General features: G+C 37.7%; 2 protein-coding genes across 2 annotated transcripts; both read right to left on the reverse strand.

The window, feature by feature from the left end:
* Window positions 1–3,138: 3,138 nt before the first annotated feature.
* On the reverse strand, window positions 3,139–7,855 carry LOC108981428 (calcium-dependent protein kinase 29). The gene is made up of 8 exons (XM_018952586.2): window positions 7,053–7,855; window positions 5,546–5,689; window positions 5,087–5,239; window positions 4,668–4,783; window positions 4,112–4,279; window positions 3,877–4,004; window positions 3,672–3,771; window positions 3,139–3,579 (listed from the first exon to the last, which is right to left on the reverse strand). The coding sequence occupies exons 1-8, from the start codon at window positions 7,732–7,734 to the stop codon at window positions 3,526–3,528; spliced, it is 1,545 nt and encodes a 514-aa protein (XP_018808131.1). The 5' UTR covers window positions 7,735–7,855; the 3' UTR covers window positions 3,139–3,525.
* A 2,274-nt stretch (window positions 7,856–10,129) lies between these two features.
* On the reverse strand, window positions 10,130–14,844 carry LOC108981430 (probable nucleoredoxin 2). The gene is made up of 3 exons (XM_018952593.2): window positions 14,612–14,844; window positions 12,238–12,732; window positions 10,130–10,937 (listed from the first exon to the last, which is right to left on the reverse strand). The coding sequence occupies exons 1-3, from the start codon at window positions 14,840–14,842 to the stop codon at window positions 10,302–10,304; spliced, it is 1,362 nt and encodes a 453-aa protein (XP_018808138.2). The 5' UTR covers window positions 14,843–14,844; the 3' UTR covers window positions 10,130–10,301.
* Between the last annotated feature and the right edge of the window lie 336 nt (window positions 14,845–15,180).

Here is a 15,180-nt window from a genome sequence, read left to right on the forward strand (position 1 = left end):
CTTCCATTTCAGTACTCAAGTTATTTTCCATTCCTCCCTTTTTAATATTTTCTCTCCCATTAACCTTCATCCTTCCACTCTCATTATTTTGTATTATCTTCATTTTGATCCCCGTCTCCTGTCCCCTCCCTTCTTCCAAAGCCCCATCCTCTCCATCACCCTCATTTTGATCCTCCACCCCAACATACCTGGCGCCCTTACCCCCTTCTACCACCTTCTCCACACCATGTTCTCCCTCTCCCCTTACCATCCCTACCCCCATCTCCTCACCTACATCCTTCCTTCCCCCAACATTGTTAGAGCTTTCATCACCCTCTCCTCTTTTTTTTCCACCTACCGTCCCCTTCAGACCCCTGCCCCTTATTATATTTTTTCCTAACCCAGGGATCAACTCTCAGCCACGCACCAAATTGTTCATTTAACCCTCTCCCATTCCCACTCCCCTCAAAACCCGTATCACACCCTTCTTCCCCATGAATAATCCTCCCACATTTAAAACACACTCTAGGCAATTTTTCATAACGTAAATTCACCCACACTTCCTTACCGTTAACTTTAATCAAGCGTCCCCTCGTTATCGCCTTCGTAAGAGGAATTTCAACTCTAAAGCGCAGAAACTTTCCCCAGCCAATCTCATCATCGGGAACGTCCACCTCGGTTAACTTCCCCAAGGATTCACCCAGTAATTTCCCCTTCTCCTCTGTCATACAGACCATTGGTAGATTATGTATTTGGACCCAAAATAACTCTCGGTCAAACCTCCACTGCTTTGGTTGAGCATATCCATCAAACATCTGCAGCGCAAAAAAGTGATTGTCGAATAGCCAAGGCCGCCCGTCCATAACACGCATCTTGTCCATTTGGTTCCTGAAAGTGATCACAAAAAGGTTCGCCCCAACCTCTCTGAACACCGCTGGCTTGCTCACCCTCCATATTCTCCCCATTGTGGCAGCAATAACCTCCAATCCAATGTTACTATCCAAACAGATTTTCCCTATTATGCTCATGTCTCCATGTTCCCATACCTCTTCTCCATCATCGCCTATTTCTAATACTTCTGATTCTTCCCCCGTAAGTCGAAAGTGTTCCCACTGTGCTTCCAAACTCTTCATCCCACCCCCTGAGCTCCCTTCCATCTCCTTCTCGCCACCGTCTACTCTCAAACAATGCCCAGTAACCACCTATTCCGTCCCTCGCACAAGGCAAAAAAGTTTCCCACCACTACTAATTCAGTTAGAATCTTGGTAGGCCCCACCTCACCTCAACTTTCTTCTAGAGAGAAAAAAGTGAGAGAAGACTCTCAAATAATTATCATTCCCCCTTTTGTTTGAGGAAACACTGCTGATTCTGAACAAAAGAACTACAAAAATTGAATATCCATTTAATACGTCATTGTCCTCTTTGATAGGGTGACATATCTCAAAGGATATGGAAATTGTAGAAGGCGAGAATATCATGTCAAAGCTTTGCGTTATGGAACTAATTTATCACAAATAAAATAGTTAGTTTCAACTACAAGGTCATGAAAACCAAACTAGTAAAATACCAACCATTTTGCAAAACTAAAACCTCAGCAAAGACATTTATATCATAACATAAGAAGAGAAAACTTGAAAACTTTATTCAATTAATGGTTGAGATGAGATGAGATGAGATGAGTTAAATAAAATATTATTAGAATATTATTTTTATAATATTTGAACAAATTGAATTATTTAATATATTTTGTATGAAAATTTAAAAAGTTATAACAGTAAAATAATTTTTGTATCCAAACGAGCTATTAATCTTACCGGAGAGGAGAAAACATCCAATGAACCAGCAATGGTTTTGTTACACTTAACTTCAAATTTTGAGATGTGTAATGTAATCAAGGAATTGAGCATCTTGCTGGGTAGAGTTTTGGTAGGCAAAAGCGTTGCGTTTCATTCTTTCTCCCATCTTCTCCATCTCCCTAGTCTTACCATCAGCATTCTCCATAGAGTACGTCTATACAACCGCCTTGACTTTTCCAACACCACACACCGGCCTATGTGGCATTTTTTTTTTTCAAATGAAACGAAAGTTTTATTGATTTACTGTCTTCCTCCGCACGTTTCCTTCGAAAATTTCTCCTCCCCCGCGTCTCTCCTTTCCAACGTTGCTCCTTTGGCCAACTGTGCTTCGTTCTTCCGGTCACTGTGTTGTGCTGCCATAGACGCCGACCGGCCAAACATCTGTTAATTTCTCTCTCTCACTATATTCTGATCAATAAAGGGAAACGACATCATCAAGTTTTACTATTAAGCTCCTATCCAATCCTATCTCAAATATAACAAATTCGAGATGAGATCATTATAATTATAAGAGAATGAAGGAAATGGATATGGAGTAAACTGCAAAATGTTGAGAAATTGGGAACGAGAGGGCCAGAGAGTGAAGGAAACACACGGGTGGAACCTGCAAAATGTTGAGAAATTGCTTAGGGAAAACAGACCCTTGGTGGGTGTGGAGCCTTTGCTCGCACCGCGATGCAGCGGATCTCAGCTAGGGAAAAGAGAGGCTTGGTGGGTGCAGGTCGAGAAATGGCTTAGGGAAAACAGAGGCTTGGTCCGTGCGACGCCTTAGAGAGGCTTTGTGGGTGCGGTGCGGTGCGGGTCCTTTTCTCGCACGCCGATCAAACAAACTCGCTTGGTGGGTGCGACGCCTTAGAGAGGGTTGGTGGGTGCGGCGCCTTAGAGACGCTTGGTGGGTGCGGGTCGAGAAATCGCCTAGGGAAAACAGAGGCTTGGTCCGTGCGACGCCTTAGAGAGGCTTTGTGGGTGCGGCGCCTTAGAGAGGCTTGGTGGGTGCGGTGCGGTGCGGGTCCTTTTCTCGTAGCAGCCGATGAAACAAACTCTGCGATTTTGGAGCCATTTTGGTTACGGACAAAGGGAAACGTACTCGACGGGGAGGAAACTCTGTGTCCTGTGAAGGGACGAAATGAGGGAGACGAACTCGAGGAGGAATGAATCTGCGAAGGACGAACCCCATCTGCGTGGGAAGCGTAAAACCGTGACGTGGTGACCAGACCGGGTTCGCCACGTCACAGTGTGTGGTGTTGGTAAATTCAACCGGCTTAGGAATAGATTTACTCTTCTCCATAAGATATACCAATCATTTCAAACATACAAATTTATTTATTTATACCATTTGTCTGAATTTACTTACAATTTTCCATCGGGCTGAGAAATTACATATTTAGAAGGTCCGCATGGACCAGATTTAAAATGCTAAGAAAACAAAAAAAAAAAAGTGTTCGTTGACACATGGGAAGACGGGAGTACGGGAGAGGCTAATAAGGTAACATCACATATATATTTCATTTCTAGAATCTAGATGATCATTACTAGCAGAATGGCAGCACAGTACTAATGCCTCAAATTTCGAGACATTTGGAAGGGGCGTGCCGCGTGCGTGCATATTGATCTGAGAGCAGAGATTGAGCTTTGGTGGTGGAGGGGTTTTATTCCATGTACATATGTACATCATATCTTTCAACTCAACTTATCTTACGTTTCTCATCATGGCTGCAAACTCTTCATAGTTGATTCTCCCGTCCTACACATTCAGAATTCCATATTAATCAGAAAAAAGACCACTTCAAGAAATAAATAAATATAGAAAAAAAAGAAAAAGAAGATGATAATTACTTTATCAGTATCGACATCTTTGATCACTTCATCTATGGTAGCATCATCCCCCATTCCATATTTAGTCATGGCTTGTCTTAATTCCTCTCTTGTTATAAACCTGATTAAAAACAACATATAAAACAATACATACATACATACATACATATATATATATATATATAAAATAACTCATTGATGTTTTAAGCATATCAAAGAAACTAACCCGCTGCCATCTGTGTCAAAGTACTGAAACGCCTTATAGAGGTTTTCATCCTTCTCGAGTTTATGCCGATGCATAGTGGCAGTAATGAATTCGATGTAATCAATAGTCCCGCTTCCGTCAACATCAGCCTGACAAAAGAATATTGACGCAATTAATGGTTTATATAGTTCCATTACGTAAACTCATGTAAACTGATCAACGGATACTGGGATTGGATAGCTTCACAGTGACTTACAGCGTCCATCAGCTGCTTGATTTCTGTTTCAGTAAGCTTAGATCCAAGCCTGGACAATCCAGTTTTGAGTTCTTCAAATGTTATTGCACCACTTTTATCAGTGTCCATGTTGTTGAACATCTGTTTCAACCCCTTTATTTCTTCTTCTGAAAGGGTCTCTGCTATGACCTTTCAAGCATTCCAAAAATTTCGGTTACAAGGAAAACATCCAATAAGAAAATGGGAGAAAAAAAAAATTAAAGTTTACAGACAAAACAAAACGGTGTTTTGGGATTTTGAGATGAAAACATGCACTAAGACCAACAAAATGTTCTGGGATTTTGAGATGAATTCAAGTACATCATCACTTTTCAATGATGATATTCATTCTAAAGAAAACATTTCTATCTAAAAATCTGGTTGAAATGTAGCTATTTCATTTCCTAGCGAAACTTCAATGGATAAGAGTACTATATGGTTCTGATCATTGAGGACATCATTTCAACATGAAACGACTCAACCATTGTAGATCTCAAAGTTCTGTACAACTCGAAAAAAGAAAGAGGTAAAATTATACCTTTAGTGCGAGTTTTTTCAGCTTGTTCATTGCTCGAAATTGCTTCATCCTACTTAAAACGACATTATCAATAGGTCTGTCAGATGCTTCACCGTCTTCCTTCAACCATGGATGTTCTGGTTTATACCCATAATACAAATCACAATAATCGTCAGCTAGTTGTTTGTATTCAAAATTGCGTTGCTACAGATCATTCATTTGGGAAATTAAAAATAGAAATAGTTGACCGGTGATCATGACTCTTAAATCTTTTTTCCCCATGGCTGCATGGTAATTAAGATGAAACGTTCTAAAAAATGTTTATTTGACGTGTGAGTTATCCAAGAGAGGGAGGGACTGAACAAGTGGAAATTATTGAAGAGCAGCAGCATATATGCATAAATATATATTGGACTGTTAAAAAACAACTATATACTCACCAAGAGCATCGGCAGCAGTAATCCGTTTCTTAGGGTCCCCCATTAACATTTTCCCGACGAGATCCTTAGCACCAGTAGATATATTAGGCCATGGAGCGCTCTGCAAGTCAAGATTGCCTTCTAAAATTGCATCGAATATGCCTTTCTCCGTCTCTAAAAACAAAAGTTACTCATTCACTCATCAAATATAGAAATAACATCAAAAGAAAATACATACATATATGAAAAATGATAGTATGCCTCTTAAATATAACCATATGTGTAATAATTAAAGGATTTGACTGTTAGTGAAATTGTATTTTTATTTTTTTTAATTGTTAAAGATGTTTTAAATGTTTAAAAAAAATCAAAAAATCCATTTAACGGGCAAGTTTGCCACGATTAATTTAGTCGGGTAAATCATATTTCTGATCTGGTGCAATAACAGCTGAAATGTAAGAAATTAAGTACTTTACCAACCAGCCCAAAAAGGAGGCACCCCACTCAGGAGGATGTATAAAATGACTCCAGCACTCCAGACATCGATCTCCTTCCCATAGCGTCGCCGCAACACCTCTGGGGCCACGTAGTATGCACTTCCAACAATGTCTTTGTACACTTTCCCTGGATCAATTTTGGTAAAATTCATTTGTTTAGTATTAGTTAATGAAGAAATGGGTTGCATTGAACCAAACAATAATGTCTTGCATTTATGGAAAACCATGACAGGTTTGCTTGCTATGAAATCCATTGGTATATAGAGTCGCAAACATGTTGTTTGTTGTGCACGCATTTGGAACGCCAAAAAGAACAAGGAAAAGGTAAAGGAAAGGAACAAGCATGCGGACAAGGATAACAATTATGGGCAGTTTCAATCTATTTTATTAGAAATGGTACTTATCACATCCGCATACACCACATAGCAACGTGTGATTTGTCATTTTTATCATTCTATTTAAATACACATATTTACAAATCAATATGTGTGTATTTAAATAAAATGACAAAAATAACAAATGACATGTTGGTGTGTGATGCATGCGAGGATGATAAGTAGAATTTTTTTTTTTTTTTTTTTATATCAGAAATGTTAAATATAACGATGGTAGCTAACTTTAAGCCATTGCCTGTTTCTATGAAATTACTACCTAAAATAGCAACCATCATCTTCTACATCACAATTGAAACTATGCACAAGATATTTCATAATTCAAATTACTTTTATGCTACCAGATCAAGAAAGGTTACACTAGTCTGTCTAGTGAAATGGTACCCATTGTCCATGGATGTTGAGGGTTCGACTAATGAGAAGGATGGCCTGTGAAATATGTCGGATCAGTTATTATACGTTTTCTGTTTGTAGGCATTCCTCCCTCATTGTAATTGTCTACAGTACTCAAGTGGAATTTGATGCCGTTTCACTAGAGTATGTTACTATGTCTACTGGGTGTCTAGTTGGCCAATGGCCCAATTATCTTTGACACGATGTGATTGAGCCTTGGGACGTGTGTTTGTTTTTCTTTGCTTCTCGTTTTGCTTTTCCTCTTTCATTATCGACTAACGTTTACTTGGTTGACTTGTCGCTTTCATCCTTGACTTCGTCAAGCTGACCCATTATGGCATCCCCAGAAATCTTTGGAGCTTGGATTTCTATTACTACAAATTCTGGTTAAAGTGGATCCCCAACCGCTTAATGATTTTTTAAGTTCCCATTAAAACACAAATGCTTTTTGTCCAAGAAATTAACAGATAAACTAAGGGAAGAAACATACGTTCAAGCTAATGGACATTCAAAGATTTTATCCCTTTATCCATATTCTACATTTTTGTCTAGAATCAAAACCTATTATAAGGGTCACAAAATCTGAAGAAAACAAAGTAATGCAAACAAAATACTCGTACTGCATAATTAAAGCCAAAGAATGACAAGAACGGAGTAAAAAAATTGAGAAATGCACCAACTGAAGGTACCCATATTGCTACTAACCTTCTTCAATGAAGACGGAGAGTCCAAAATCGGTGGCTTTTATGGGAGATTTCTCATCCTTGCTCACCATCAAGAAATTCTCGGGCTTCAAGTCCCTATGAATCACCCCCATGAAATGACACGCATGAACCACGTTCACAATCTGCCGAGCAATCGACGCCGCTTCGCGCTCGGAGTAGCTACCCTTGGCGATGATCCGGTCGAAGAGCTCGCCCCCCGAGCACAACTCCATCACCAAATGCAGATTCTGCCTGTCCTCATAAGCGCCCTTGAACTCCACGATATTGGGCTGCCCTGTTAGGTGCTGTAGTATCAGAATCTCCCTCCTAACGTCTTCAATATACTTATGATTTGTGAGCTTCCGCCTCGCTATGGACTTGCACGCGTATTTTTGACCCGTGGCCCTCTCTGTACAGAGATAGGTAATCCCAAACTGACCCCTCCCCAGCTCTTTGTCGAGAACATAAATAGAGTTTATATCAACGTACGGTTTGCGAAGAATGTGTCCAATATCTTCAGAAGTTGAAGTGGCTTTAGAGGAAGTGGAGGCCGGTTTGGATAGAATTGGGTTATTCCGTTCTTGGGTTATCCTGGGAGCCTGGCTTGAAGGACGAGGAGGTGATTCAGAGGCGGAGGAGGATGCGATTGAGATGTCACGGGATTTGGTGAAGCAGAGTCCCATTGGTGGGTGAGAGAGAGAGAGAGAGAGAGAGAGAGAGAGAGAGAGAGTTGCAGGTGGTTGTCGTTTAGAAGGAATTTTGGTTAATGGCTTAATATTGGTTGGAACAGCGTGTATAAAGATTCTAGAGGAGCTTCTTTGCTTGCTGATGGACTTTATTTCTTTCTGTTTGTTTGTGCTTTGCTTTTGCCCCTTGGATGGTCCTGGGCATCATTCTTCACTTTTTTTTATTTTTTATTTTTATTTTTTAAGATACGCTTTTGGTTCGACCTCGTTGTTTATCTGAACCTAATAACCTTTGTTCATAAAAGTTGACGCGTTTTACGCGATAGGGGTTTTGATATTGGCCAGTGGATCAAGCACACCACGTCTGAAAAAAAACGCACTTATCTGATGTGGCAGCGCATTGCGTCCAGGATACGTTGATCTATAATAAAAGGCCTTGTTTGGGCGGCCCAAAATGCGGCCCGTGGGATTTCAGATAGGTAGTCAGGATCCAGGTGAGGAATAATCTTCAAACCGGGCATCGCTGTTTGAATGTCAGCCCCTCGTAATTTTTAGAAGAAAAATGTTTGTTTTGCATAGATTTTACAAGAATAAATTTATAAATTAATATAATATATCTAAAAAGATTTTTTTGTAGGCTTGTGATATTGGGCCTCGTATTAACCCAATCTCAGCTGCATGACTGGACTAGACCGGATTTGGTTGTGGCTAAAACCTGCCTCACTTAGATCCTGTTTATTGGATTGTACTGAGATCAACTCAGTTCAATCTAATTTTAAACTGATTCTAACGTTTAAATATTCAACTTTCAAATTACTAAATCTATTTTAACTCAAAACTTCTTTACACATATGATTCACAACATTTTTTCAATTCAACACCTATTTACACTCGAGACCATAAACATTTTTTAAGTTCTCATAAATATATCTAAACTTATTTTAACATCTAAATAAATCTAAACTCATTTTAAGTAAGCCCCACAAAACTTACTCCAACATCTCAACTCACTACTATTTATAAAAAACTCAACTCATCTCAATTCAGCTCAAAATCGAAACGCAATCTTAGGCTATGTTTAATTGTTGAACCAAACTCAATTCATCTCAACTCATTTCAAATCAATTATTCACGAAATCCACTACATTTCTAATTTCTCATAAAAAGTAAAAGTTAAATTCATCTCAATCTACTTTATACATTTCAACTTAAAAAATTAAAACTTATTTCAACCTAAAAAGTTAAAACTCATTTCAACTTAAAAAAAAATTAGCTCATCTCAATAGAATTCACAAAATATTACTATTTAGGACTCATGTCAACGTCGACTTAGGATGGGCTAGGCGACATAAATGGAGAATACTACTCTCGTAAATCTAAGGCTGCGTTTGGGTAGCCAACATACCTTAACATTTTCTAAGTATTCTCGTACTATTAGAAATACTCCACATGTCAAACGCAATAAACTATTTTCGTATTAAAGTCTTTCCAAAAATCACTACAAATATTTATCACTATAATATATAAATAAAAAATAAAATCATTACAATATTTATCACTATTATATATAAATAAAAAATAAAATCACTATAATATATAATAAAAAATAAACTCACTATAATATATAAATAAAAAATAAAATCACTATTTATCACTATTATATATAAAAATAAAAATAAAAAATCACTATTATATATATATAAAAAATAAAATCACTATAATATAGAAATAAAAAATAAAATCACTATTTATATAAATCACTATAATATATAAATAAAAAATAAAAGCATTATAATATTTATTACTATTATATATAAAAATAAAATAAAATCACTACAATATTTATTAATATTAAAAAATCACTATAATATTTATTACTAAAAATAAAATCACTATAATATTTATAGGATCCACACATTTTTCAACTACATATCCAAAAGTTAACAATTCAATATAACTTCATATATCTAAACAACTCAAAATACTCTTAATGAGATCTACAAACTCACTTCAATCTCTATTCATAATTATTCACAAATATTTTTAATACTTCTCTAATATTACCCTATCTATCATTATTCTTACCCTATATCTCTTACGGAGAGACACTAAAATAAGAGGAACTCTTGTCTGACTGAACTCTTATGTCTGACTGTGGGAATACTACTTTCCCACAGTCACACTGGTATTACGAATTTGCCACCAAATCCAGTCAGTAATTCATTTTCTCATACAGTACTGGGAAGCCCGAACTCTCCTGGATTTAAAAAAGTATATTTCATTAACCTTTCTGATTTGGAGTAGTTTTCAAGAACAAGTACTAGTTTCCAGCACCTTTCATCCCCTAATAAAATTATTTTACATCCTGTTAACAGCTAACAACAATAAAAAATACGTGTTGGAAACTCATATATAATTAGACGCATCCAGATGGATCAATGATCCAATGGAATTTACCAAATCCCGCGTCAAAATCAGCAAACATCAACACATAATCCAAAAATCAAGGCCCAAACAAATAGCACCCAAGTTCTTAATTAGAATCAACACAAACTGCATGCCAGTCAACTATTGTCTGAAGAGTCACGATCTGCAGCAGCAGCACTCACACACTTGGGGTGTACCTCGTACCCACATTCCAGGCATTGATAAGCCCAGCCAGACCCTTGCTCATCACAACCACAACATATAAAAGGTCCTCCTCCATTCCCTTCGGAGACCAGAGTCAGCTCGTGGCGGTGGCCGGAGTGGAAAACTGATCTCGGAAGCCTCTCGGCCTCTTCATTCATCTGTTTCTCTAGCAACTCCACTTTGGCCTCCGTGAAAGGGTACGCATTTTCTTGGTACAGGTTTATCAAGTTCCTCCCATGTTTGGTAACAGTTTTACCATCGGGGCCTAAGATTACCAAACAGGGGATACCCCGTACGTCAAAGTGCTTAGCAAGGTCCTTCCCAGCTGGGTCCCCAAAAGGCAAAGCTAGCCATGGCATGGTTTCGAAGTAGGAGTCAAATGACTCCTGGTCACGATCATTTGATATGAGCACTACGTCGAAGTCCTCATCATCTCCCTTCTCTCCCAGCATCTGCTTGATCTTTTGGTAGATGGAGATTAACTTGGGCGCGAATTTTACACATGGAAGGCACCACTGAGCAGAGAAATATAGTCCAATTGTTTTTCCTATTAATGAAGCAACAGGCACCTGCACAAGAGAAAAATATCCGCACATATATTAATCTACTCATCATAATATTCTCAATCACAATCACGACGCTTGTTGATCTCGGAATATATTTTAAATGACTCGATATGCTAATTATTTAAGAAAAATAATATTTATAATCACCGCACAATTTTTTTTAAAAAAAAGTTTGTAAATACGAAGAAAAAAAATTTAATAGTAGATTTCACACTTTTTGTTGCGCAGCAATTATGCACTCAACGACTGTATGCACTATTTATTATTTAATGAAAACCAATTTAAAATATAACATAGTAATAGTAACAGACGTAATTAAAAATGAAAAAAAAATCTAAAATAAAAAATTAAAAAAAAAACATTAACAGAGCTATGAATAATTTAAAGCATTTCCACGGTGCAACTTCTGGCCGCAGTTAATCACCGTAAATATTTTGCTTAGCCCCTAACAAGAGATCGATGTGACTATATACCTATATTTTAGACGTATACATGATCTATTTTTCATGCAGTCGACTTTAAGGTCTCCTTTAACCTTCAAGATTTCCGACATCCAATGAGATCGGGGCAAGTCATCGTTTCGAGTACTGGACAACGTCGTACGTACGGGGATGCTATTACGGATCGACAGAAACATGAGCACATGTTGTGTCGACAGAAAGTAAGAGGAATAAGACACAGTATGGGTAGCACCAGCTCACTTATTGGTCACGATCCTTAATTTGTTCATGAGCAAATGAATGAATGATGAAGTTGACAGACACCCTTTTTTGTAATTGCATGCGCGATGGCATGCATCAGTTCGTTTATGTTATGAGATTCATGTAGAACTCATGTAAACCTCATGATGAGATCCATATATGTTTAAATAACATGTAACTGTAGCAAATATTATATATGGTTATTAAGAAAATCACAAGATCAGTTATACTTCCTACGTTATGGTCAATAACTAAAACTAGATAAATTAAGCGACATGATGTTGACTACTTTCTATAGATCATCCTACAAATATTGACAATTAAAAGAATAATGCTAAATTTTAGCACCATTACTATCAATTTTTACTAAATTTCACTTAATCGGCCTCATTTGGGCAAAATCTATTTTCAATTGGTGGGTAATATATGAATTAATTTTTTCATCAATCATTATTCACTACCTCACACCCCACACTTATAGAAAAAAAAAAAAACTATACTAAGTGTAAAGTTTGAGAATGTGACTGATGTAAAACAATACTCGTAATATATATATATATATATATATATATATATATATATATATTGTGAGCGTGACTGACCTGTTTAGGGCTGGGATGGCCCAAAAGATAGTCTCTATCATGATTCGTTAATAAATTGGTTAGGGTCTGGTTCTCATGCTTCTCCCTCTCTTCCTGGTACAATGTCTCCAACCTCTCTTTAGTAAATGGGAAGGCTTCAATACCGTAGCGATAAATGAGCTCCACGCCATCATGCAAGGTTGCATCGTCTTTATTATCATTAGGTTGCAAAATAACAAGGCAAGGAATACCCTCGACATCAAATTTCCGGTTCAATGCTTTCTTTGTCTCCAAGTCAGAGAACGGAATTGCCAGCCACGGCATGCATGCGTGATAATTGTTAAATGCATCCAAGTCTTCATCCGACGAAATATAGACAATTTCAAAATTAGACCCACTAGTCTTGAGCTGCTCGTAGATGCCAACTAGGACTTTGGTGAAGTTCCAGCATGGTGGATACCAGTTGGCCGAGAAATACAGTCCTATGACCTTGCTTTCAAGATCAGACACATTCACCTGCGAAATTAGATCATGATTCATGACCATATAATAATAATCAGCAATAAACTAGTTAATTTTTTACTTATAAATCGATGTGAGAAAATGCAAATTTCATATAATCAATACTTGATTGCGAAGAATTTAATTATTTAATTTTTCCTGCAGATAAATGACGCAGATCAGAGGAGCATACTGATACGGTGGACATGCAGCACAAAATCATTACCCCAGGAAGGTTCGGCCTGGAAAGAAATGGAAAACTGATATCGTACCGAATTGACTGTGTACATAGGTTACAAGGGGCCACGTGTTGTACCAAATACCAATAGCGTTAATGTGAGGCTAAAGGGAATTATTACGTTAGACACGTGTGCTTTCTGCCTGGCTGTCCACGACTACCACAGCGTACGTGGGGAGCCCTCCTTGATTAGGACCTCCAATTTGGTCTACGTCCCCCCCCTTCCTGACGATAAGCATCATCTTCAGTGTAACTCCACTGAAAGTGAAGTGTGAAAGTCGTGGAACCGAGTCAATCATTAAAAATAAAAAAATATAACTAATTAACGTATCAGTAATGCATTTCAATGGGTCAATGAATAAATCAATACATAGATCAATTTCTCCTAATTAAATTCTTTCGATCGGTTTTTCCTTTCCTGGCCGAGTCTGAGAGCGAGAGCCCGAATCCGAAGCATGCAACTTATCCCCACCGACTCCAATGGACTTAAAACAGACGAAAAAATAAACAACGATGACAGCAAACTAAGAGATAATCATGGCTTCCATATATTTAATGTACTGTTCCGTCAATGAAACTGTTCAAACGCGTTGCTTTTCAATAACTTTTTTCCTGGCGAATAACATTCAGACAGAAAATATCCATTGTTCTGGTGGGAACAAAATGGATCGATCCAGTCCCAAACAGGTAAAATCTATATACCCCCATGCTCACATATCATTTGGAAATGGCCATCGAATTGTTTTTCTTGCAGCTTGATTGCTTAATTTGTTTCAACTTCCAATGAATTCAAGTACTTAATAACGATAATTAAGCTTTTGCTCGCCGCGGAATCATAACGGATCGATGCTAGACCCAGAGCGAACAATCTTTTCGTGAGATTATCTGAATACACATGAGATGGTGTACAAAGAATAACATAATTTAAATCTAAGGACATGGACCAAACAAATTGAAAACGGTGCATATTATATACCACTTTAATTAGTTCTTTCTATTTTCTTAAAACCTGATAAAACGATTTTTTATTTTTTATTTTTTATTTTTTGAGAAAATTATCTATATATTAGCTTAACAAGATGAGGGTACTTATATGCACGAGTGATATAAAACACCCTGCTACATAATCCAGCTACCAGCTAAATCTCAGGTGTACACTAATTAGATATAGTATCCATGACGTTACTCCGATCTACATGATCTCCACCGACTGACCTGCCTAGAGATCTCTTATATATAACCATGAGTCAGGCCGGGGTACTTATGCTACAAAACTCAAGTACTAGTAAAATATCAATACTATTTGAAGAAGTGAACTAATAAATATGTAAACATTATTTGAATATTTCTGAAACAGCGGCCTATCGTTCTTGAAATTAAGTTCCTCATGAAAAGAAAAATTTACCCAATAATTTGTTTAAGAAAAAAAAAACTCAATATCGTCGTTTGTGGAACTAGGACACGAAAAAAAAATTTAATAAGAAAGATTAATTCAAAAAATGGAGTCTTTTTATGTGGGTTTGAAGTGTGGAGTACTACTCCTGTTTCTGCTACAAATTACTTGTAACAAAATGGGTGGTCCGATAATGCATATGCTCACTGTTTGCCTAACTTGTTAATTAATCATTCATTTCACGAGAGAGGGAGAGAGAAGACCTGAGCTCCGTTTGATGAAAGAAGATAATCACGATCTTTGGACGCCAATAGAGATGAGATTCTGGAGCTCGAGACCTGCCCAGAGTCGCCGTTTAGCATGGCTCGAAAGTCATCGTTCATGTCTTTCGCCTCCTGCTTCATCACACGCACACCCACACACAGACACACACTCTCTCTCTCTCTCTCTCTTTCAAAATGAACATACACATTACACACCAGCCTCTCCGTCATTCTTCCAACGCTTATATTCCAAAGAACCATATTCTTTCCACATCATTACATCCTGTTCACTTCGCCCGTAATACCCCAACGCTCCAACACGTAGCACTCACTTTCTCCGGAGACAAGTACAGCCTACCTGCTAGCATACACAGCTACTGGTGCTGATGCACTAATCTCCACCACATATTTTACTGCACATATCACACACGAAACCAAAATACGCCACGTAAATGGTAGGCGATGTATTGAGCAGTAATTAACTTGACGTGGGAATTAAGCATTCACGCACCAAAACTGTTGTTTATTGGATAACGTGGCAATGTCCGTGCTATCATAAAAGACTTTGA

The sequence above is a fragment of the Juglans regia genome, chromosome 11 (assembly GCF_001411555.2).
Source record: "Juglans regia cultivar Chandler chromosome 11, Walnut 2.0, whole genome shotgun sequence".
Classification (NCBI taxonomy): Eukaryota; Viridiplantae; Streptophyta; class Magnoliopsida; order Fagales; family Juglandaceae; genus Juglans; species Juglans regia.

Coding starts and splice junctions, on each gene's coding strand:
- LOC108981428 (XM_018952586.2), bottom strand. CDS start 7,734: ATGGGACTCTGCTTCACCAAATCCCGTGACATCTCAATCGCATCCTCC. Junction 5,240..5,545: donor GGTGCCTCCTTTTTGGGCTG/GTTGGTAAAGTA, acceptor TTTTGTTTTTAG/AGACGGAGAAAGGCATATTC. Junction 4,005..4,111: donor TCAAGCAGCTGATGGACGCT/GTAAGTCACTGT, acceptor TTCTTTTGTCAG/GCTGATGTTGACGGAAGCGG.
- LOC108981430 (XM_018952593.2), bottom strand. CDS start 14,842: ATGACGGAGAGGCTGGTGTGTAATGTGTATGTTCATTTTGAAAGAGAG. Junction 12,733..14,611: donor TTTCATCAAACGGAGCTCAG/GTCTTCTCTCTC, acceptor CTAATTTCGCAG/GTGAATGTGTCTGATCTTGA. Junction 10,938..12,237: donor GCCATCCCAGCCCTAAACAG/GTCAGTCACGCT, acceptor TCTCTTGTGCAG/GTGCCTGTTGCTTCATTAAT.